This window comes from Epinephelus fuscoguttatus, linkage group LG18 (assembly GCF_011397635.1).
Source record: "Epinephelus fuscoguttatus linkage group LG18, E.fuscoguttatus.final_Chr_v1".
Lineage (NCBI taxonomy): Eukaryota > Metazoa > Chordata > Actinopteri > Perciformes > Serranidae > Epinephelus > Epinephelus fuscoguttatus.
In genome coordinates, this window is record NC_064769.1 from 16,688,709 (window position 1) to 16,713,388 (window position 24,680).

General features: G+C 40.4%; 1 protein-coding gene across 2 annotated transcripts in view; it reads left to right on the forward strand.

The window, feature by feature from the left end:
* Positions 1-24,680, forward strand: part of LOC125905619 (astrotactin-2-like) — a 431,706-nt gene that overhangs the window by 127,957 nt on the left and 279,069 nt on the right. The window contains exon 4 of one of the 2 annotated variants that reach the window (XM_049603723.1): positions 22,437-22,589. The exons of the other annotated variant lie outside the window; for it this stretch is intronic. Coding sequence (XP_049459680.1) covers positions 22,437-22,589 — 153 coding nt within the window. The remainder of the gene's footprint in view (positions 1-22,436; positions 22,590-24,680) is intronic. 2 annotated transcript variants of the gene reach the window in all.

Below are 24,680 nucleotides of genomic sequence, written 5' to 3' on the forward strand. Positions count from 1 at the left end.
AAAAATACTGTTGCTCGCAGCATATTAAATTAACTGAATTGTTTCTGGGTGTGATGAATTATCTCGGTGTGTGATAAATTGGCACCCTATCGTAATTATATTTGCATAATGTCTTTTCTGCTTCATTTCCGCTCCTACATGTGCCGGAAATTCTCCCAGCAAGATCTACAAATAATTCTTAATATTTATTGTTGGCTTTGGAGTCTGTCAAAAGTTGAACGTAGTTGTACCATAAAGGCATTCATCAGTGTCTCACTGCGCAATCGCTCTAACACTTTAAACTGTCAAAGTGTCATGAATAATCATATTGTGAAAATCACAATCAAACAGCAATTAAACATATCCGAAGGATTTCATCTGAAATGAGAAAGAAAATAGGGGTGTTAACCTTGCAACAAACAAGTCAGATATCTTGATCCTACGTCTGAGGTCAGTTTGGTCTGTTGGAATCATGTTGAAAACTAATAAATATCTGGAATCACCAGAAACAACAGAACAGAGTACAAACACCCTCTTAATACACACATAAAGAAGCTGCAAGCAGTGATGAACTAGTCTTCACACCTTTGGCCACCTGGGAGATACTGGTGTGTGGGTTGACCCTGCCATGCACATACCCATGGGACACCGCGTGCATGAGTTAAACATTATTTCCTGCGTAGAGTGTGTGCCACTAGAAATTATGTATTTCGAATTGTGTATCACTTCCTGTGTCCACAATGTAGTACTAGAGAACAAACTTATTATATGCAATGTTGCGGTATATCTATTGCAGACCACACCATGTATATTTCATGAAAATCAAATGATGACTGTCACACTCGCCTTACTTCCTGTCGCCAATAGGTGGTGCAGTGACTATGACACCCAATCAGCATGTTGATGTCTTCAGGCATGGGGTCTTGTCTTACATGGGAAATTTCAGTTCTCCAGTTCGTGACTCAATAAGTCACAGCAACTTCCTATTTTGTGGTGAATAATGCTTTATCATGGAAAGTACGTTCAATTAAACTCTACACACAAAAAAAGCATCATCAAGGTCTGTTGGAATTTTGGATCACATTTGGGGTGGATCCAGTTAACCTGCTGGAAAAAGGACAACAAAGTATAAAACATGTAATTTCCTGTTTCCAGCAGGTGGCGCTATGGCTATAACTCAATATTGGCACATAGATGTTATGAGGCCAGGACTCTAATCAAGCATGAGAAATTTGATGTAGATTGGACAATGTTTGCTGAAGTTACAACAACTTCCTGTTTTATGACGAGCCATGAAAAATGGCTGCCACATCACGGTAATGTCATTCACCAAAAACTCTTCACAGTAAAGCATGATCAAGGTCTTAAGTCTTTTCAAAAGAAATTTGAGGTGGATCTGGTCAACTTGATCGGAGGAGTACATGGAAATATAAAAAGTTTGTTAAAGTATCACCTTTGTAGTGGTAAAAAAAATGAAATTGAAAATGTCTGAATTTCTGTCGGGTTTAGGGTATTTCGGGTATTTTTTGTGCAACTTGGAATGTGCCTCCCATTTTTCCTGCTTTTAGATGAAACATACCACAGGGGGCTACTTAGTTGAAATTTTGGCAGGGGTCGCTACTGAACCATTTTTTAAACCCAAGGACATGACCCATGAAATATCGAACTTTCACTAGTTCTGATGCGTGTACAAAGATTTGTCCAAAAAAAAAAAAAAAGAATCTTTCATAAGGGTCCTTGTACCAGTTGGTTCTAGGACTCTAATAATAAAAGTAGGAAAAGACTGCCTCTGACAGCCGAAGATTCAAGGTGCATTTGAAAGCGATATTAATAAAGGTGTCAAAGGGGTCCCTAACAGTAGGTTGCATACTGACTATACACAAAAATTATTACCTGCAATCTATTTAAATTCATCCCCCAAATTTCCTAGAAGCAATAGCACCACTCCCTCCTTTGACGTTAGTAGCCTGGATCTGAAGAATTAGTGTTAAAAGGCAACACATTCCCACTCCAACCTCATCGCATATTGACGTCTGGTCCTGGACTTTCAAAGTTTTCATATGACATGCAAGGTACCAAGGTGTCAACTTCAGCCTCTTACATTGTCTGTTTTCAAAAATGATTTCTGTTCTCACAGGAAATGAACAGTTTCTTTCTAGATGAACGCACTACGCCGGTACACCACCAGAAATTAACGTTATGAAGTTGGGTGAAAGTTTGTGGTTGTTGGACCCACCCACCATCCCTCCCGCTCACCCTACTTTGACTTCCACTGTATTAACTTTTGTAGTTGTCCAGGCTGCAGAGCGCCGCCAAACAATAACAGCGAGTACCATGCTGACATGAAAGGATGTCTTGTTTCGTCTGAAACTGGAAATCACTGACCAAGCAGCGGCTTTCAACTGCTTTGGAGTGAGACTGGGTTGGAAACGAACGTATGTGTGTGAGAATCAGAAAAACATAATAACACATTAGGTGATGAAAAATGCCTCACCAACTCACCAGTCTTTACATGTGGTATCGAAAGTTAATAGAGATCAAAAGATGTCTCCCAAAATACCCTGGCAGACAGAATGAAGAAAGACGCCACTGAAGTTGGAGAGAATGGCTTTCAGTCAGGAATCAATCCCTCTTGTCTGCTGAGTCCTGTCTGGTCACCTTGGCTGAGATGTTCAAGAGCTTCTTGCAGCTGCACACAAAGAGAGACAGAAGACGGTCACAATCATGCGGCACAATTCGAGTGTTTTGACCCGAAGTGCTGCGCCACAAATTATGTGGAAGTCTATCCTTTGAGAGAGGTAACAGCTAGGCAATTTGCTGCAGTCATGCTCAGAGTTTTCAGTCAGGTATTAGAACAAAATACTGACCAGAACCCCATTTCTGTGCACTCTCTTCCAAGCTCCAAGTAGAGAACCACTCACAGACTAATAGACTGCTTGAGTGTTCCACTGAAATGCTGAACAAATTTACTTCGGAAATGGAGAAAAAAATGGGACAAATACCTGCCATTTTTCGCTAGCTGCATACCGAGGGGGTTCCCTGGAGCTCAGCTGGATTTTCTCCATTTGAACTGAGGCCCTCTGGATGAGCTCTGTGAAATGCGTGAAGAGGGTGACTCACCAAGTGTTTGAGTATGATGATTTTCCTACTCTTCCATGACTCACTAAAGTATATAAATATAATCTTGGTGCTGATCATGGATGAAGAGCACATTGAAACCACTGCCATGGCTCAAGAAAATTCTAAAATGGCACCCAGGTGCAGGTATAGAAGTTATCACTGTTTACAGGTTGTAGACTCAATTTGATTTCCAAAGACATTATTGCCTTGTTTTTTTTTTAGATTAGACATGAAACATGTTCAACCGTCAACCAAAATTTACAGAATAATTCACCCATTCATTTTTGAGTCACCATCCTCCACACGGCCCCAACAGTGTATTTGAAGTACTCTTGCATGTGGATCTCGTCCTTAAACCTCATGACCTGTGCGTGTTTGTGATTGTCAGTCAGGAGCTCCAGCCCCGTCTGGAGCAGTTGGAGGTCAGAGCTTGGCCTGCAATGTTCAGCTGGCGCAGCATGAGAAGACACATCCATATTTTATTCTGGCCCATGGCAAGAGCCGAGCTATAGATAGCACTTTATTCCTGCTCCTCTGCAAACAGCAGATGCCTTAAAATATACAAGTAGAGGCAAAAGCCAGCAGAAAGGAAAAGTGTCTGACTAAAGATGGGACATTACATGCTTCCCAGTGGCTGGGGATGACAAGGCATGAGACAGTAAGTGTTCAAATCCTGCAAAGCACGGGGAGTCTCTGTCTGCTCCTGGTGTTTTTCTAAGTCCTCCAGATGTCTTTAAAGGGGGAGTTTGGATTTTTGAAGTGGGGTTGTATGTGCTTATCCAAAGTCAGTGTATAACCTACAGCAGAAGGTATAAACTGTACATCTGCAGTTTGAAGAAGCAGACAGGAGTGCTTAGGGTGTTTTAAAGGGTTAGTTTGGATTCACCAGAGTCTCACAATAACACAAACAAACTAACTGATCGAGGCAGCGATAGACCAGCTACTCTTGTTTTTTGTGAGGTAAAATTACTGTTTTCTTAAAGGAGTCTGCTTGCTTTAACAAGACCACAGATGGATTAAATGGCTTCAGTTCCCTTTTGGAAAGGGCTGTCTGATGGCAATGTTAAGTGGTGAAAATGGTCTAAATTCAGCACACACCTAGGTGGCTAAAGCACATTTTGCAGCCCTTGCCCAAAGCAGTACATTGCATAGTTTCTGTGGCAGAACTCCTGTCGGCTTCTCCAAACTGGGTTCATGCCAAGCGCCATCCACTGTAGGTAGTAAATTGAAAGAAGCACCTCATACAGTCCCACTTAATAAAATCTGACTATTCTTTTAAGTGTTTTTAATTGTCAGTGTGTTCATTTTGTCTTGGCAGTCACCAAAAACATGCAGTACCACTCATGCCTTTCTTTCTATGATGTAAGGAGAAGGAATAGTCAAACTTAAGATTTCTCCCATGTTGGAGTACATGGTTCCCCACACTCATTTATTTGTGGTGGCCCACGACGATATCAACATTTATCCCTGCATATTGATTTTCTGTTTTTAAAGCCGGACAGTTCATGAGGGCACCATTTATTAATTCATATCGGAGTAGAATGCTTTATTTCTTAGAACAGCACTTTCATTTTGTCCATTGTTTTTCCAAACTACTTTAGATGAAAGCGGTTGCGTACTTGTGGAAAACGCGCACCCCGCTGGGTCCAAATGTTTGCTTTCATTGGTCTCTGCAGCAGCTGCTTCTCTAATCCATCAGTCTGATCAGCTCTGATTGATCCAACCACAAACAAAACGACTCATCAACTCTCCAGCCCGTGACTTTAACTCAACAAACTGCTGCTGAGGGGGAAAAAAACTCATAAAGGTTGTGTCCGAAATCATTCACTCATTCACTACTTTCTACTCTAGTGATGGAACATGAAAAAACACTTTCGGATACTACTCAGGTTATTTTCTCGGCGCAGTTAATTACGCCATTGCTGTCGCACAATAAAAACATGTCATATCAACATCGGCTGGTCCATAGCAAATACTGGCATGCGTATTTGTGATACAAACATGAAACTATACAGCGTTTGTTTTACCAGTCAGTCATGTAATAATGTGTGAATTTAATGTAAAATGTTGTACATTATGGCACAAATCAGAGCTGGTATCAACTCAGCTTGCTAAGATTAGCCAGCATTTTTAGCCCTACTTTGTACTGTAACTGTCAAGCACTTGAGAAGATCAAATGCCGATTTATTTTTATCTCTATGCGAACTGACGACTACACATTAAATTGACAGTTTATTACATGGCAAAGAAAAACTGGTAAAACAAAGTTAAACCTGTCATCATAAGTTAAACAGTGGTAGAGGGTCATGGGAGGATGTGAATGAAGCAGTGTCACATCAATTGGCCAAAGGGGGGCGCTAAAGCTACCAATTGAAATTGCAAAATTTGAATGGGTATATCTCATGCACCATATGTCGTAGAGACATGAAACTTTGCACAGAGGTGCCTCTCCTCATGAGGAACAAATTTGCCTCAAGAACCCTGTGATATATCTTGATCGAGCACTCGGTACTCAACTATGTTCACCTGTACTGTATTTGATCAGGGCTCGATTGCTCGTGGCTGTTGTTGTTGACATGGCTGCCAGTAAAGGCTACCGTTATACTTTCAACCTCGTCTCCGTGTCCCGGTAACTGTACGAGTATCACAGGAACATATACTCACCCTGCATTCGGGAGTCAAGATATACTACAACAGTATATCTAGGAAACCACAACAAACCCATAACTTCCGGTTATATTGATTTTCCGCCATTTTGAATTTTTTTGAAAAACACTTAAAATCGATCTCTTCCTAGGAAGTTTGACCGATCTGCATGAAACTCGGTGAACATAATCTAGGGACCAATATCTAAAGTCCCCTCTTGGCAAAAGTTGGAAAACTTACTAAAACTGAGCTTCTATAAGGCAATGAATATTGCGGAGGGCGTGGCTCATCACATAAAGGTGTATAACATCTCAAGGGTTTCACCAATCACCACGCAACTTTGTAGGCATATGACCACACATAATCTGAGGGAACCCCTCCATTATTGACCCCATCCAACAAAATGGGGGCGCTAGAGAGCTAATTTATTATCTAGGCCTAATCACCATATCAATTTTTTCTAAACTTGGTAGATATGTAGAACAGGACGCCTCAAGGTGACTGGAGAAATTTAACTCTAATTGGCAACTGGGTGGCGCTATAACAACAGAAAAATGCTTAAAAATGGCTAAAATGCGACCGATCGCTGTGGCTCCCCCTGTGTTTTTTTTTTTGTTTTGTTTTTTTTTCCTAATTTTTGGTCTGACTAAGTCATGGTATGTTATGCAGTACTCAATGGGTATGGACTAGTAGGGTATAATAATTCCCACTATACATTCAGACAGCACTATAAGATGGCTAACTCACTATGTAATGGACTACATGGTGAGTAGTGAATGATTTCAGACACGGTCAAAGAGTTCCATCTGCGTAACATTCATGGACCTGCAAAAATGTCCTTACTCGGAATGGCGCAGAATGATAACAAAGGAAGATGTGAGCTACTGCCACACATAGATTCTAATTCTGTAACGCTGGAGGATCTATCTTTTTCCCTCATCTCCTGTCAAATCATTTTAAATGTTGTTGCAGTATGGACTTATTTTAAGTTTTTCATACATTAAAATATTTTCTAAGACTATTCAGTGTCACAACAAAAAAGTACATTTCCAAAGTTTAATTCCCTTTTATTATATTGTCCCTGCCTCTTGCTGTATTCTCACTCTATTTTTTCCCATTCTCTTTTCCTTCTGTGATCACTTTCTTCCCCCTGTTATTTTTTCCCCTGTCCATCTTCTCATATTTTCAGTTTATGCTCCTTTACCCACGCGCTTTATCCCTCCTGGCTCTCTTATCTGCATCTCATTACCAACATCATCTCCTTTCTCTCTGCTTCAACACCCGTGGCGTCCATTGTCTACCCCTCTCTTCCTCACGCTTCTCCAGCTCTATCTCTTTCTCTCTTGGCCATTCTCCATTCATCCTTGGATCCCTTGTCTTCTCCGACACTGGATCCCTTGTCTTCTCAGACACTTTTGTCTTTTCCTTTGTTTCTGTCTAACCTCTTACTCTCTTCTCATGTACCTGTCACACTTCCAGAAGCAGTGCTGTCAAAGCTTTCCCAGAGAGCTAAAGTAGAGCGCTCCTATTGAAACAATGGCAAATTTAATAAATCACAGCGGGAATCAGAGCCGGTATGAAGTCCTGTTTCCTTTTCATTGATCCCCTCTGCACTCATTTGCTCCCCAATCCGTGAAGGGGAGGAGGAAAAAACTAGGGAAAAGAGATGCGAATTAAGTGTGTGCACATGTAGTGCTCTTGTGTGGGTGTTGGCATGTGTTTGAGGTACAGACAAAGAAAACACACGAGAAAGGGAGTAATAAAAGGAAATGTAATGAAAAAAAAAAAACCCTGAAATCTGCGGGAATTTAATTTCTTGGGCTCTCACTCTCTTTTCCTCCCGCAGATTTGCTCCAAATTAAAACAGCAGGGGTTTTTAGGGTCCAAAGATCTTCAGAAATCTTCCCATCGTTTCCCTTGTGGCTACATCTGCTGCTATGTGTACAAATGCTGTGGGGCCGACAGGCTTGATGAGATCAAACAGGAAAAGTCAATAACTGACTCCTAATTATAAAAATACTCATGTCAAGAAGTGACATTAAATAGGCAATATATTACATAAGAGATATCACAGCAATTGTTTCCAACTTTTGCTCTTTTATTTAATAACTCTTTATTGTTCTTCTTGGCTTTAAGAAGGTGTGGATGATATTAAACTGGATTTTTTTTTTTTTTTTAGTGAATTTGGCTGAAGTAATTTTAAGGTCCAGTGTGTAGGTTTTATGGGGGTATATTTGCAGAAGTGGAATATAATATAATAAGTAAGTTTTCTTTCGTGTATAATCACCTGAAAATAAGAATTGTTGTGTTTTTGTTACCTTAAAATGACACATTTACATTTTTAAAGGGAGAGGGTCCTCGTCCATTGAGTCTACCATGTTGCATCACCACATCTACATTAGTCCAAGATGGACTAATCAAATACTGGCTCTAGATAGGGCAATTCCTGTTTTCGCATCAGCTGCCTTAGTTAGCAGCCCCTCAGCGACAAGCAGCAGATTTTTATTTTATTTATTTTTTTTTTAACTTGAAACTGCTTTATTTTGTGTTTTACTGGTTTAAATCATCAGGTCCATTTGTTTTGGAGAGGACAAGACCTCTGCTGATAATTAGGTTCCTGGTAAAACCCTCCTGAACATCTGAATCTGAAGTTATGTTAAAAAAGGTGAGCACACATCAACCGGTGCTGGGCTAAGGCTGTCTACAACGAGCCAAAATCACATCAGAGAAACACTTATCTGCAACGTGAAACTGCTTTTTTCAGTGTTTTTAGCGGTTTAAATCATCGGGTCTGTTTGTTTTGGAGAGCTAGAGACCTGAACACTAAAGGCATCATAATCAGGAGTTCACTTTTGGCACATGAGAGAAGTTTCAGCTGGTTGTGATTTACAATCCAGACTGCTAGATGCCACTAAATCATACACACTGCTCCTTTAAGTGGCTAAAATACCTTTTGCTGAACCTCCATCCACAGTAGCACATTGCTTACCTTCTCTGGTGGTACTCCTGTGTGCTTCTCCAAACACAGAGGGTGCTGACTGACATCTACTGTAGGTAACACACTGACTGTAGATAAGCACAACTACCTTTAATATCAGCTTTAAAACAGTTATCAGAGAAAAAAGATGCATACACATTAGCAGGCGCTGCATTAGCAGTCCATCTGTGATGAGCCGAACAGCGTCGGAGACACACTGATTTGTGATGTAAAACTGATTTGCAACCATTTTAATCACCTGGTCTGTTTGTTTTGGGGAGGAAGAGACCTCTGCAAATAATTCAGCTCCCGTTAAAGCACTTCCTGAACAACGAACACTGAAGGAATCCTAAGCGGGAGTTCAGTTCAGCTGGTTGCAATCTGCAGTCGTTCCTACTAGATGCCACTCAGTCCTTAGCCTGGAAATCCAGACTCAAATCTATAAAGATTTTGAGTCTGGCCCTCACCGATACACCGTTCCTACCCAAGGGGCAGCACTAACTGAGGCATATTAAATGCCGCCGCACGCAATTGGATAGCACGATAGCCAATCAGAGCAAAAAAAAACAAGGCGACGTATTCATTGCACTAAGCCCCATTTGTTTGCCGACCAGTGGGGCTAACTGATATATTATGCTTTTGCTGTATCCCGTTGGCAAAACAGCAAAAACGTCCTTCCTGGAAATGAAGGCTTCTAGGGCAGTCTTCTGTTCCTCTCTCAAGGAAAAAGATAAGTTAATAAGGCTTAGCGTTTCTTCCAAAGCTAAACTGAATGGACACTGTCCTTCGGCAGCTGCCATCTTGGCTGTTTACTTTTAGACTCCTACGGTGCAGCGCTGTCCTCATCATGTTATGCCCGCCCAGAGCCCGCCTCTGTCAGATAGACTGATCTGATTGGTCTGATGGCGATTCAACAGGCTCTGATCGGGGGCCAGATCCCCGTGCAGTGCAAATTTGAATTTGCTAGGGGAGGGGCATCTGGATTTCCAGGTTACTCAATCCTATGAATCCTACACACTGCTCCTTTAAGTGTAGAGGCACCATCTGCAACGTCTCGGTCAATACATTTTGCCCTAGAACAGGTAGTTTAACATAAAGTGTGGCATGACACAGAAAAGATTCTATGTGTGTGGATTCAGAGCAATCTAATCCATCTTCCATCTGCATTGCAAGCCATACTATCACCTGCCTCAGGGCACAGGGCATTGTTGAAGAGTCTAGAAATGTTGCCTTGTGCCTCTCTGACTTTCAGCAGAGAGAAAAAAATCTTCTTGAGCCTAAGAGAAATAAGGGTCAAGCACTATTTATGGAAAGAGAGTCATGGTCAAAGGTTTCAGTTTCTGACAGACAGTAATTCCCATAGGCTGTATCAGCGATTTGGTGGAAGCCAGCCTAGTCTTGTTCATTTGGCTTTTTGGAGTAGCTAGTCCTTCACTGTATTTTTTGCTGACAGAACAACTGTTGCCCTTCCTGGTGCTGAATATCATTTTCTGTGAAGGTACAGGCATCAGATACAGGCATCATTATATCAGCTTTCTGTTGTGATTTATTTTTAGAAACCTCTGTTTCTGCAAATCTGTGTTTTACCTGTGAATCTTCCTACAGAAAACATACATTTGTACAAATTATATTTTTTTAGTATATTATTAAATCTTCTGTTGATTGTGAGTTTTTTCATGCCATCCACATTTAGCATTGCTGTTGTTATTGAGGTTGTAGCAGCATCTCTAGTAGAAGCAACAGTACTGACAGGAAGTATTACTAACTAATCATCCTGATTTGATATTTACAACTAATGACTACTTTAGAAAATGAATTGCACCAGGGAAAAAGTCATAGCTAAATCAGTCATCTGTTATCTCCTAAGTTTACTATGACACTTTAAGCATTATTATGCCACTCACATATTCTTGTCCTTGTTTGTCTGCTTTTTCTCTTGTTTTTTTCACCACTCAAACTAAAATGACTAATGTGAAATAATGTCACTAATGGAGTCGGAAAATTAAAGCCAATGTAGAAGTACCTGAAACCTGCATTTTTACTTAAGCCAGCAGGGTGCGACTTCAGTGGTGGCAAATAAAAGTCCTATAGACTAGAACGAAAATGATAAAATTTAAATTTTGCCTCAGTGAACAGTGGCACAGTGTTACAGTGGTTAGCGTTGTCGCCTCATAGCAAGAAGGTTCCTGGTTCCTGGATTTGAACCCCCATGTGGAGTCTCCATGTTCTCCCTGTGTCAGTGTGGGTTTTCTCCGGGTACTCCGGTTTCCTCCCACAGTCCAAAGACATGCAGGTTAATTGGTGACTAAATTGCCCTTAGATGTGAATGTGAGCGTGAATGGTTGTCTGTCTCTATGTGTCAGCCCTGTGATAGAAAATGAATGAATGAACCTTAGTAAACATTTTCCCAATCAAAAGTTTCAAGACGTCTTCAATACAGCATGTAGGGCTGTTGAAATAACTGCGGTATTGCAATACTGAGCGTCTACTCTGTATTGAGAGCTTCATTTTTGCCATTTTTTCTGAATGCCTGGAATTAAAAGATATTCAACCTTGGGTAAAACTCTTCACTTATCACTGTCACTTATTACCCAGCTATCCAATCACAATGGAGGAGGGGCTGTATAAGTAGCCGACCCCAACAACCAACAGTCACAGCGCTGAACAACAACAATGGAGGAGAAAGTCTTGCTGCAGACCACATAGACTGGCAGCTTTGTCCTCTCTCCCTTCGTGCTTTAGTATTCCCTGTATCAAGTGCAAGTACTGTACCTTGTGCCGACATTTTTACTTTCACAGATTTTCTGTTTCATAGCAACCAGACAACCAAAAACATCTCAGCTGAAAAATGCTGTGCCCCTTGTTGCGCCTCATTGACCTTCTGTGTTCTGTATTATACATTCAACTAGTATTTACTGTTTTGAAATTGTCATCTTTGTCATTTAAAAAGCAACAATATGCCCAATTATTGCTTGACAATAAAGCTTACTTATAAATCACTAAAATCAGAGCAAATTAATTTGCAAAAACACACATATTGTGCTGTTGAGACATCCTTAATCACTGCAGGGGAAATTCATTCAGCCAGCAGCCCAACATGTCCACCCCTAAATAATGGTTCCAATGTAAAATAGATGGTAAAGCAGGGTATGCTTTAGAGCAGTGGTTCCCAACTGGTGGGTCGAGGTCCAAAAGTGGGTCACAGGTCCATTCTGAATGGACCACAAGTGACTTGCGAATGTGCCAGGTTTGTAAAAAGAAACAACTATATTTTGAAATACAGTAAATTTCCAGCAAACTAGCTCAATGACACAGCCAAATCTGGACCCCATAACCAGACCAGTTGGGAACAACTGCTTTAGGGTGTGGTTATCTTGTGACTGACAAGTCGCTACCAAAATGCCAAAATTGAGGCTTTAAATTGGTAGTCCACAACCAGTGGATGTTGTCTGAATGGCTATGAAATGGCAATTCAGTGAAAAGCTGTGTCAGAATGCTATTTGGATTAGCCATTAAAGATTTATATATTTTGACTATTGAAAGTTGCCAATGATTTTGGTTTCTGCGAGCACTGAGAGGATTTGGTCAACACTGTTTGTGGTGCATGTGCACATATGTACAATAACCTATCCCCTTTATAGGGAAGATGTATAAAAAGAAGTTATAGTTATCAAGTCTGGCAGTGAGTAACTTGTCAGTGCTAACCTTTTTTTGTGCTCACCTTAGTGGACCCACAATAAGAACTGTGAGTACATGTCCATCAAAAAGCAAATGGCTGCGTATCTTACTTGTTTGGGTCTGTATGAGTGCATTGCTCACCAGTAAGGTTCCAGGGGAAGCCAGAGAATGAGAGATGGAGAGAACAGAGGAGGAGGGAAAAGCAGATAGATTGTATTATGTTTGGACTGGACAGCAACATTCAGCAACATCCTGATTATTATTCAGATGTTCAATGTTCCGTAGTCTTTATGTTGGATGTGAAAGTGTAATGTAATTGTCTTTTTTGAGTATGTTTCCTTTGTCACTATTTACACTGAAACAACAGGTTTGACAGACATTTTCATATTCGGGTAAAATCCATAAAAAAAGATGAAAATGGGGATTGGAGTCCACTTTATGTAAACTGCTGTGCATTTCACACAACTGAAAGCAATGTACTCCACAGACAGGAAGTCTAAAATAAAAGCAGGATGGGAGTTTACCAATGTATAAAGATTAACATACACAAAACCAAACGCGTGCATGTACATACACACTTTAACAATAGCCTGCATAAACAAGAACAAGTGTGTAGTTCAACAAAAAAAAAAAAAAAAAAAAGGAAAATTGTTTAGGGTTATCTCCTCGTTGTGGGCACCATGAGACCACCAGGAATAAGTTGACTGAGGCAGCATGCCGTTGACATCCTCTGCTTATGAGACACTGTTAACACACGATAAGGGAGTAGCTTCAGATAAGGGAGATGAAAAGGAGAAAATAAAGGCACCAGAGCTTTAGCTGACATTGAACTCAAAATGAGAAGCCAGTGTGGACTTGGGGTCTGGGGAAAAACAAATGTCAGAATAAAATATCTTGGTAGCTGCTTCTGACAGATGTGAGAAATGGGGAATAACAGCAAAATAGCCAGAAACCTACCAGAGGAAAAATACTGCTAACTAGAATTACTGCCTCACGGTTGTATGCATATGCCAACAAGTCAAGTTGCACTTCCTTGTCTGCCCAGACTCATAATATATGTAGTGAAGACTTTAAGGGAATTTAATTAAATGTGTTAATTGTGGGAGTTTTTGTGAAATGTAAGTTATCACTATGTTGACATGAACAATTCCAGTGCATAATTTACACTGACAAACATGCCATCATCATTTAGGGATTATTTTCACACAAGAGCACAGAGGACTAATAAAGAGCTGCGTCACGATGACAATCACTTGAAGCTCAACATAAGCAAAACATAATATCAGGATAGAATACAAAGTTGAAGTCATGACAGTCGACAATACTGCAAATTCTAAAGTGCGCTTTTCACTCATTTGAAAATCTATCAAATCAGCACAGTTTCAAGGTGGGCTACCGAGTGTCACCTATTCAGCATCTCACCAGATGTCTCATCTCTGACCCTGAGCTATGGAGTTAATGCAGAACATAATGATGTTACAGTGAAGTTGACCTTTGACATGTGTGTAAAATTTTGTCATATTTAGCAAATTAATTCTTGAGTTATGTGACCTTGTCCTTTGACCTTAAGTCCTAGAGTTCAAGTGGATGTTTGTCCTAGAAGTGATAAAATTCCTGCCAGGAGGTTCTAAGATATCGCGTTCACTACAATGGGATGGACATGGGATCACAGTGACCTTGACCTTTGACCACCAAAATCTAATCAGTTCATCCTTGAGTCCAAATGAATGTATTTGCCAAATTTGAGGAAATTCAAGACATACTCTAGAAATCAGGTTCACAAGAATGGGACAGACAGACAGATGATGAAGACATATAGGTACAAAGGGACGACCCAAAAACGCAATGCCAGACCGTCGTGGTGAAGAGGGAGCTGAGCCAGAAGACGAAGCTTTCAGCTTACTGGTTCATCTACGTCCCAACACTCAGCTACTGTATGGTCATGAGCTCTGGGTAGTGACCGAAAGAATAAGATCATGGATACATGCAGCCAAAATGAGTTTCCTCAGAAGGGTGGCTGGGCTCAGCCTTAGAGATAGGATAGGGTAAAGAGATCAGACATCCTGAGGGAGCTCGGAGTAGGGCCGCTACTCCTTCACATTGAAAGGGTTCAGTTGAAGTGGTTCGGGCATCTGATCAGGATGCCTCCCGGGCGCCTCTCATTAGAGGTGTTCCAGGCACGTCCAGCTGGTAGAAGGTCCCGGAGTAGACCTAGAACATGCAGGAGGGATTAAATATCTCATCTGGCCTGGGAACTCCTTGGGGTCCCCCAGGAGGAGCTGGAAAGCATTGCTGGGAAAAGGGATGTCTGGGGTGCTTTGCTTGGCCTGTTGGCCCTGGGACCCGGCTTTGGATAAGTGGATGAAGATGGATGGATGGATGGATGGATGGATGGATGGAGGACCATAATGTTAATATGATGAAATGATTGCTCCATTTTTGAATATTGACCAAAGAACATGTATCAGTTTTGCAGGATTAGGTGCATTTTATGGTACAAATCATAATGCTTTAGTATTTTAAAGTGATGGAGATTCAAGGTTGTTGGTGTGTGTTAGTGAAGACAAAAAAGAAGACAAAAATAGGAACATAAACATCACCAAAGGGTCATGAAAACCTTTAGCAACAAATTACATTTGTTTCAGGGAGACTGTGGCTTTAGGCTCCTCTGCTCGGCCTATCGTCTCTTCCTTTCCTTGAAATGGATCAAAGAAAGGGAGATAAAGAGAGTTCCAGGAGCCTATGAAATATGTATGCAAGCAGTTAACCTCAAACATGCTGTCACACACTCTCCTCAGTCATGGCAGGTCAATGCTTAAGTGCGACCCGTTCTAGCCCTTCTTGTTTGTTTGCTCAGCTCCAAGTACCTGAATCAGCCTACCATAAGTCCACAGGGAATGGGGCTCCCCTAACTATTTTCAAGTACCTTAGTTATCTGTTCGCTTTCCCTTCAAAGTGTTACCCCAGTGTATTGACACCACAGGTGAAAGCTCTTTGAATTTAAAACAAACAGATAAAAACTGAATGCAGTGGTCAGCTGAATATGTGTAGGCTGACTGCGTAGAAGCCTACACCCTTATTCACTGTTTAACACACATTCTGCTGTGCCAAATAGAGCAGAATACTCCACTATAGCCTTGAAATGTGACTTCTTTCTTCAAGGACATTCAGACTACACTGATGCACATGAAGATGGGAGGCCTTTTTTTCTGTTGCAAGAGAAAGGTTTCCTGGCTGCCAATGTAAAAGCCTTGACTTATTCTCCTTCTTACAGCGTACCATATAGCTGATGCTTAGCATCACACACAATGGACGAAAAACATACATGATTGTCAACACACATATATATCTCCTGGGATTGAAAAAAAAATAGCTGGATACTATTAACACAACAGTATATTTTCTTTCAATTTCACAAAATGTGCCTCAAGTGCTAGGACTTACTGTGAGTATGTTACACAAACTAAATGTAACATTTCTGTCAAACTTATACAGGTAACATCTCCATCACGGGAGTAATACATACCAGTCCTTTATAAATATTTAACTTACTGTGTACATTTATTCAAAATGTTTCCATTCCATTGTCTTCTTTGTTTGTACTGTTTAGCGCGCAAAGCTACACTTACATTATGCTTAAAGTGTATTATTAATAACAAGTAATAACCAATGAAAAATGAGTTGCCTTGTTTGCATCGCTGCACACCTTCCCGTGTCCTCATGTGGGACCTACAGTGGTTTACAAAACTGACTTGGGCTTGGTTGATTTAAAGAAAACAGTCAGGATGGGAATTCCTTTGCAAGTTGGTGCCAGGAAATGTAGTGAACTCGTGTTTCAGTCTTTGTGTCATGCGTTCAAAAGCATTCCTTCAGAACAAGGCAGATCGCACTCACAGCCAAGGGTTTGTGTACATGCACTTCAGCTTACAGCAACATAGCCGGAAGCAACTGCTACAGTAGCTGCTTTGGCATCAAAGCCAGAATGCGACCTGGGAAAGAAAATGTTTATTTTTTATTTCAGTCAAAATATTTTTGGTATCCTTTATTGTCCTTGTACTTTTAATGTGAAACACAATGCAGTCTTCCTGCCCAACAGGAATGCCTTCTCCTTAGGCAGGGTGAAAGACAAAGGAAAAAGAGTCAGACATTATACTGGTGCTCACTATTACATTGATCTGGACGAATGACAACATAGAAGATAGAGTTATATTTTGCTGTATCATTGCACTAGCTATAGTCCATTAGTTAGTTTAGCCTTAAGTTTTAAAAAATGGTATCTTTGTAGTGTGCAATACAATAAAGGCATAAAGGCTGCTGGATGGTAAATAAATCAGTCATCAGCAATAACAGTAGTTTGTAGCAGTGGCATCTTAAGTTGAGCAACATGTGAATGAAGGCTGGGGTGGTGAATGATTGCTGTCCAGCAGCTTCTGGCCCCGATCACACAGAAAGTGTTTTGCAGGTTGCAAAACACAGGGGACAAAGCACTGCCTTTTTTTTTTTTTTTTTTTTTTAAATTTAATGCTACTAGCAAAAAAAAAAAAAAGTGCTTGCTGCACCTTGTTTTTGCCAGGCAACCACCCCATCACCTCCTTACCCTAACCTTCCTGTGAAATCAGTCTGCCATGTACTCATTTATTTATTTTAAATTTAATTTATTTCACAGTAATTAGTAGCTGGTTACTAAAATGGACAGGCAGAGGGTACTTTGTGTAGCTCTGGTTGAGGGTGAAAGGCTGTCAGCAAATAGTTTGTTGGACACAGGGAAATCATGTGTGTAGTTACCTGACACCCTAAAAAAGAGGGTGGATCACAGGGAGTACCACCAGTTGGTCCAGGAGCTTCGCCTTGATGATGGCCTTTCAAGTATTGCACGTATATGCCTCCACAGCTGTTGTTTTCTATTGAAATTATGGTAACTCTGTTCAGGTGTGGGCTGGGGTTGAAATTCAGCCTGGGAGCTTGGTTTGTAGAGGCCTTTTTCCCGATCACATGACGGACACAAGGGGAACCGTAATTTTAACGCAAATACTTTATTTGCAGTATAAAAACAATCTAATGATATTAACCCTATGGGCCCTAGGCCTTTTTGGGGGTATTTTTACTGCCTTTACTTTTAAGCTCATATCACAGTCATTATAAAGGCTACATACACATGCTATGTCTTGTTTTTTTTTTTTGTTTTTTTTGTTTTTTTTAGGACAATCTGGGCTATCCAGATTTGCCATCATTACATGTCCTTCCAAGTGTCCTTCCTGTATTTTATATAATTCTTTTATTTTTTTATCAATGAAAAAAAAAAATCTGTGTGACTAAATTCTTACATTTTTACATGTATCTCACCATAGCAAGTTGGAAGTTGACATATTCCGCCATATATGAAGAGGGGAGACACAATGATGTGTGTGGTATCATTGGAGAGTTCTGCTCCTGCGCTTTCATGTGATATAGGTGGCATTTCTGTGTGAGCCTGCATTCATAGTAATATGTGTGCAAAGCTGTATGAAAGCTCTGTTATTCATGATTTTAGTGTAAATTTGTCGTTGTTTTTCACTGTGAAAACTGTGGTCTTCTCAGAAAGCTGCGGTTCCGCTGTTTCACGTGATATGCGTGGCTTCTCGCTATGACGCATGGTCGCGGAGAAAATCCATGGAGAAGAACAGATGTGAATTTGGACGCACTATGCGTCTGCTAATTTACCCCGCTCCTCTTTCTTTTTTTTTTCTTTTTTTTTTAAACAGGAAAACAACAGTTTAATGGCTGAGCCAATCACATTTCAATAGAAACAAGGATCAGCTCAAATTGGGAGGGGCCGCTCGTATCTCCCCTTAATATGCCAAATATTAGATTGACCCAGTCTGGCGTTCCACTCTGTGCAACCTGCGGCTGCGAGGGCAGGCTGCTGCGGTCAACCACTGCTGCGTTTTATGGGGTAAATAAACGTTCCGACCACCGGCTGGTTCGGCCTGGAACAGACCGGCTGTTCGGGAATACTCCCAAACCTCGCTATGGCCAGCCCACCCCCGACTCTGGTTTATAAAGTCGTAAAGCTCTGGGTATACAGCAACCACAACCACCGGTTTTACTCCATTGTTTACCAACTGTAAACTTGTTGTCGTGACCACCACAGAAGGCTCGCCTCTCAAATCATCCGACTGGACAATGGGAGAAAAGTGGCAATGACATAGGGTGAAACACGAGGCGTATAGCAACACAAAAACAGCAAGCAAAAAGCTTCATTCTCATTAAAAACAATAACAAAAGCTGCTAAAAAGCTTTCTGTGTGATCAGGGCCAAGAGTGAATTTGAAACCACTGGCCACTTAGCACCAGTTATGTGAGGGATGTATTGACAGCAGTGGAAGTAAGGCAAATGCACAAAAAGCCCTCCAAAACAAAGTGAATTACTATCTTATTTTCATCAAGCAACATTATGTTATGAACATTATTAAACACAGAGATCTTGGAATCCATAGTCTTCATTTAAAAGATATTGACAAACTCTGCAACAGCAGGGAATTCAAACTGGAAAACTTTACAATGGTAGTAGTATTATACAATTCAGATAAGGAGATGGCATCAGGTTCTGTGTGAACGCATATCTCAGCTACTAACTTTTAGATGTTTATTCTTAAGTCTAAACTCACTCTTTGACCTCGTACCTAAAAATCTGCAATATATATAGCCATCTCATGTGAACCAACATGTATGGTCATGCTCTTAACACTCTAATTTGCAGCCTTTATCCTCCTAAGCCACTACTGCACTAGAGTACATTTCTGACTATAGTTCTTTTCACACAGTTGATGCACGCTTGCTCAATAAACCATTGGTTCAACTGCTTGAGTGTGCTTGACTCTCATTTAGCATTTTGGCTGCCTTCTGGGCATCTCGGATCAATTTGTATAGTGATAACACAGAGATTCAGAAATGTAACACACTGTTATAATGGAAATATCTCCACAAAGTACACATCCAGCCCTCTGGCTGTAGAGAAGTCTTGACAAAAAAAATCAAACATTGTTCATCTTCCTGACTCCCTCCTCAATCATGAATGAATAGATGTTTTGATGTAAGACCTCTGGCCATTGGCAGGGGTCCTAGTCAACAACCCATGTAGAGCCGATAGAGCATTGTATCTGAATAGATAACTACATTAACAAGGGTTGAACAAAGGGCTTGTATATGATGTGTTTTGTTCGCTAACAGTCGGTTAACAGTGAGTGTGCTGCATAAATGTGATTTGTATTATAGCTCTGCTGTTATTTTCCTAACATTTAAGGATGAATGGATGCAACCCAGTTGCAATCCCAAGAACAAATGTTGGCATTGTACATTTCTGCAAACCACAGATATGTTGCATTTGCTGAATATTCTTTTTCAGTTTTACAAAATATACAAAGCACAGTCACAAATTGACAGTACACAAACACCAATTTTACATAACAGACACTTCAAAAATAAATTAATGGCCATTATTATAATACTAGTGTGGTGAAAATATAGAGAATATGCAGACAGTCATTGAATCATGTGGGATGGTAGATTCTCCATACAGTTAATAAAAGGTTGCCGTAGTTTATAGAAAGAGCGTATCTTATTCTTTCGTGAGTAAATTATTTTCTTGAAAGGTACATACATTTTTTGGCAATAGCCAATAGGATTTCTGTAAGCTTGATGGAATTGCTATGTCTGATATTAGAATGTATATGTTACATTTGCATTATATTGTGTAGCACATTTGTTGAAACATTACATTTCAACAACGTTGTGGTGAACATGTGTTTAGGTTTAGGCACCAGACCAATGGGATATGGTTAAAAAACCTCGTGAACTGGCTTGAAATGCGTAGCTTTGGTGGTAAAATACCTGCTGGAAATACAGCAATGTCTTGATTAATGTCTTGATTAAAGAACAACAGCTTCCAGTGGCACTATTCAGGCTGGAAATGCAGTGATGTCTGATTAAGAAACAACTGCTTTTCGTGGCCTTATGCTGGCTGGAAACGCCACAGTGTGTCAGTGACAAAACAATTGCTTTTGGTGGCACAAACCCAGCTGGAAATGCAGTGATGTCTCATTAAGGAACAACTGCTTTCAATGGCACTATGCAGGCTGGAAATGCAGCAATGTTTTGGTAAAATGCTACTGCTGTTTGTGGCATTATGTTGTGGCTCTGTTCTAAAAAGGTAATTGCCCAAAAATGACTGGTTTTGTTGTTTGTTGGTGTTGAACAGTGGTCTGCAGTTTGGCATGTGTCTCGCATAGGTGTCACAGCATCCACCTCCCGATTGTACCTCTAGATGACAAAGTCAGCACATATCTAATGTCATTTCAAAATCATACATATGAAATGTGCAAATGTGACGTATCCATGGTTTGCAGAAATGAACAATACCAACATCTTCTTCGAGGCTGATTGATAGCTTACCTAACTAAAACCCAAACAGCAGAGCCGAAACATATCGTAGCCAGTGCTCTTTGACGATTTACCCTGTAATTATAAGTGCGTCCAGTGTCATGGACAGGTTAGACGCAAAGAAAGCATGAAGGGAAAGCTAGATGGTTTTAAAGCCATGATAGACTTGCCTTTGTCTGGGGATATAATGGTTAAAGAAAAGAGATCTGGATTTGCCCTTTTGATAAAGCTATATTCAAAGACCAAACACCTTAAAGGTCTTCTGTTAATCTTGAAAACTTTAAGCCAACATCTGTTGCCTAAATGAGGTCATGGTCACTTTGCATCATCTCTTGCACCTGGTTACAGGCCTTATTACCATAGACATGCCAACAGCAGTTCCCTGCTCGACAAAATTATAGAGTGAGATAACCCCAAATAAATCAGAACAAATATGTATCATTGCTAGAATAATATTTGTTCTGAAGCATACTGCTGACACCTCTGTATATTGTTAGCTTTCCATTTATAATATCAGAAACAATGTGAATACTCCTGCCTCTTCACTTTCACCCTCGCCCTCTTCATCTTCCTCTGCTCTTGCACGCTTATTGGCATGCACGATGAGCAACCACTGGGAGCAACACATCACCATTATTCATGGAAAGAGTACACCTCAGAGCCAGACTGACAGATCAAAAGATGTTGATGATAGGTGGGGGTAGTGGTGGTTGGGGTGATAAATGGCCCCATCTTTTAGAGATGGCTGTACTCTAAGTTTGGGGACAGAGCTGTTTTTCGCAGTTTTTTGAGCGGTTGTTTGTTTTAGGCTATAGTCGTCTATCCATACACCTTCAGTACATGCTACTCGCAGATATGATAGCCCACATACACTTTAAATAGATTGTTACTCATTGCATAAATTGACGAACTTTAAGGCTTCACAAGCCATGTATAACACGGCAGTTCCTGTCAACAGACTCTATGGGTGGATACGTGGTTAAATATCATGATCTGTTTTAGATATCCACATGTTTTGACTTGTGTGTGTTTGTGTGTGTGTGTGTGTGTGTGTGTGTGTGTGTGTAAGGGGTAGATTATGTATTCTAAATTTGTCTTCTTGGTGGCATAAATCCATCAGCCGGAACATATAGACATATAGAGAGGCCACAGGAATTTCCTGTGCTCTCTTTTTTGTCAATTTCTACTTTAAGAAAACTACCCCCTCTCTTCCCACAGCCAGTTGTTTTGCAGTCATTCATCAGGAAGAGTGAGACTGAACCATCAGGGGAAGCGTTGGCAGGATCCCTGTAGAGATGAGGCAATATTGAATTGATGGAATCATTTAAAGGCCTGAAAAAATAGAATAGAAGAAATAGCACTGTGCTGCCTTTTTTTTTTTTTTTTTTTTTTTTACAGTGTAAATGGGACAGCCTCAGTGACTCATGATGCATATCATACTCTAATCTCTTATCTTTCCAAAAAAATAAAGCAGGCTATTTTTAGGTGTTTGACTTTATGCACCCACATGTGTATTTATTTTACTATATCTTGTGTGTCTGTCACTATTTGCAAAATGATTTCCACTTTAAAGCCTTATGACAAGCCTGCCATTTTCACTTTGGATCTCTTTTTCGTAGCCATTGACCCAAACACGGAGTCAGTAGAGGATTTGATGCAGAGGTTCCAGGACAGCTTCCGTGTTCCCAACACGCCAACGGACATGTCTCACTACCAGCATGTCATGCACAGCTCGTCGACGGGCCGCCGGAGGGTCCCCAGCCACACCAGAGGTAGGACAAAAAGTCATTTTAGAAGTTTACAGTCTTGTTGGAAGAATGTCACAAAACTTAATAAGATGATTTGTAGGATTTGCACGTTTTCTTTAATTTGATTATGCATACTGGACAATGTTTGCTGACTTCTGGTGCTTCTGTGGTACTAATTTCATGGCTTTGGGGCGACAATATTTGCCCATGAAGTACCTTTTTAAGTAGATGCATACATTCATGGGCCGGTGTATAATATGAAATAAGCATGAGGCCACATGTTTGAGCTGTTCCCACGCCACCTTATGAGATGTATAAATTTATGTGTATTTTCTTTGTACCCTCTTTCCAACATGTTGCAGCCATTAACCCAAACTAAAAATCACTTTCTGAGTTGCATCTTATAAAAATCAAACTTTACATCACTGCCATATATTTTTGAAAGAATAGCACTGTAAATTGTTCAGACATTAGGCGGTCCAGTTGGCAACTGGTTTTCCTTCATTGTGGTGCATTCATGTCAGATAATCCACATCTATGGGCAGTTTAGATCTTCCATTTTGCTTGACGTGTATGAGTTTCTAATGAGGGTGCAAATGCATGCATCTGAATGTAAGACCCCTAGGTGACTGTTTTAACCACTGAGGCATCATGCTGCCTTGGAGAATTGCCAAACTGCTTTGAGGATAATGTCACAGTTCAGTCCACAATTAATTTCCCTCAAGTAAATGTGAATTAACATTTTGTATCCCATTTGATATCTGTGAAATGTATTAGTATGTAGATTTTTTTTCTTTTCTTTTACATCATGAAACTGATGTAGACAGCAGATATAGGGGTATGGTGCATGAGTAATAAAGACTTCAGTCAGAGTCAAATATGTGATTTGTAAGTGAGCATGTATCCATTTACATATTCCTCAGGGGTCCACATACCCGTGTATCTAACCTTTTGTACCGGCTTGCATTTATCTGCCTAGCTTGAGTTCATAAAATGGTCCAAGCATTGCCTAAATCAGTAATATGTCCAAGACAATAATTTGATTTATTTCAAATGGACAGATTACTTTTTGTCACAGCACATTTGAAAAGGGGGACTCTGTACACTTCTGACCTTTTGTTTATATCTTTTACAGTAATTGCTATCAGCGTACTCTGTTGGCTTTCTGATTCATTAAAGATCAACTGGGAGCACAGTTTCACACTTGTGAAAAATCCGCTCTGTGCAATTTCGAGATGTGACACATTGGTGACACCAGCCATGGCCTAAAGCAATAAATTCAGCTCATTACCAGGAACATTCCCAATCATTTTAATCAGACATGCAGTCTGTGTCATTGGTCATACCGTTATGACCAGTGAGACATTAACATTGAAAATGAGACATTAAGCATGATGGGTTCACCTACCCTTGGCAGAATAACTTACTGCCCTCTTGATCACTGTCATCTACAGTAGATGCAGAATACAACACCAAGCAATTTTGCATATTTTCCATGCTTACTTATGTGGGGATTATTAATCTCTCCAGTCACATAGCCAGTGGTGGAGAGAGTTTATATTCTTGGTTATTTAGAGCATTTCATCTTAGGAAAAAACACAAAAAACATGAAAAGGTATCTTGTGTCCATCCTCTGAGCAGATGATGCCTCTAAAATTAAATGCACGCAGGTCAAGCTCCTCAAAAGTCTGTGAAGGGCACTGCTGAGAGACGTCCTCTTTGAGGTCAATGGAAAAAGAGTTTCCTTTGCTGGCTTATAATTAGGGGTGAAAATGTGTCCTTAAGTGCAAAAGCGTAGGCCTGTACTACAAACATGATAATGGGAGAAACACTTAAAGTGAGGAGGAAACTCTATTAGTTGGAGTGAGGTTAAAGGGGAATGTTAATTGGTCGGACCCAGGAGGTTAGTGCTGGATAAATGGAATGAATGCATTACCAAATTCTTTCAGAAGTACACCAGGCAAAAGCAACGAGGTAACAGATGGTTTTCTTTTGGTAGACCTTCTTTTATGCTGTGCAATATTTATGTTTCTCTTGCGTTTTCTCTCAGCTCCTGTGTACAGGCCGATATTACAGACAGTGCGGCCCGGTAACGCTTGATATGACAGGGATCCA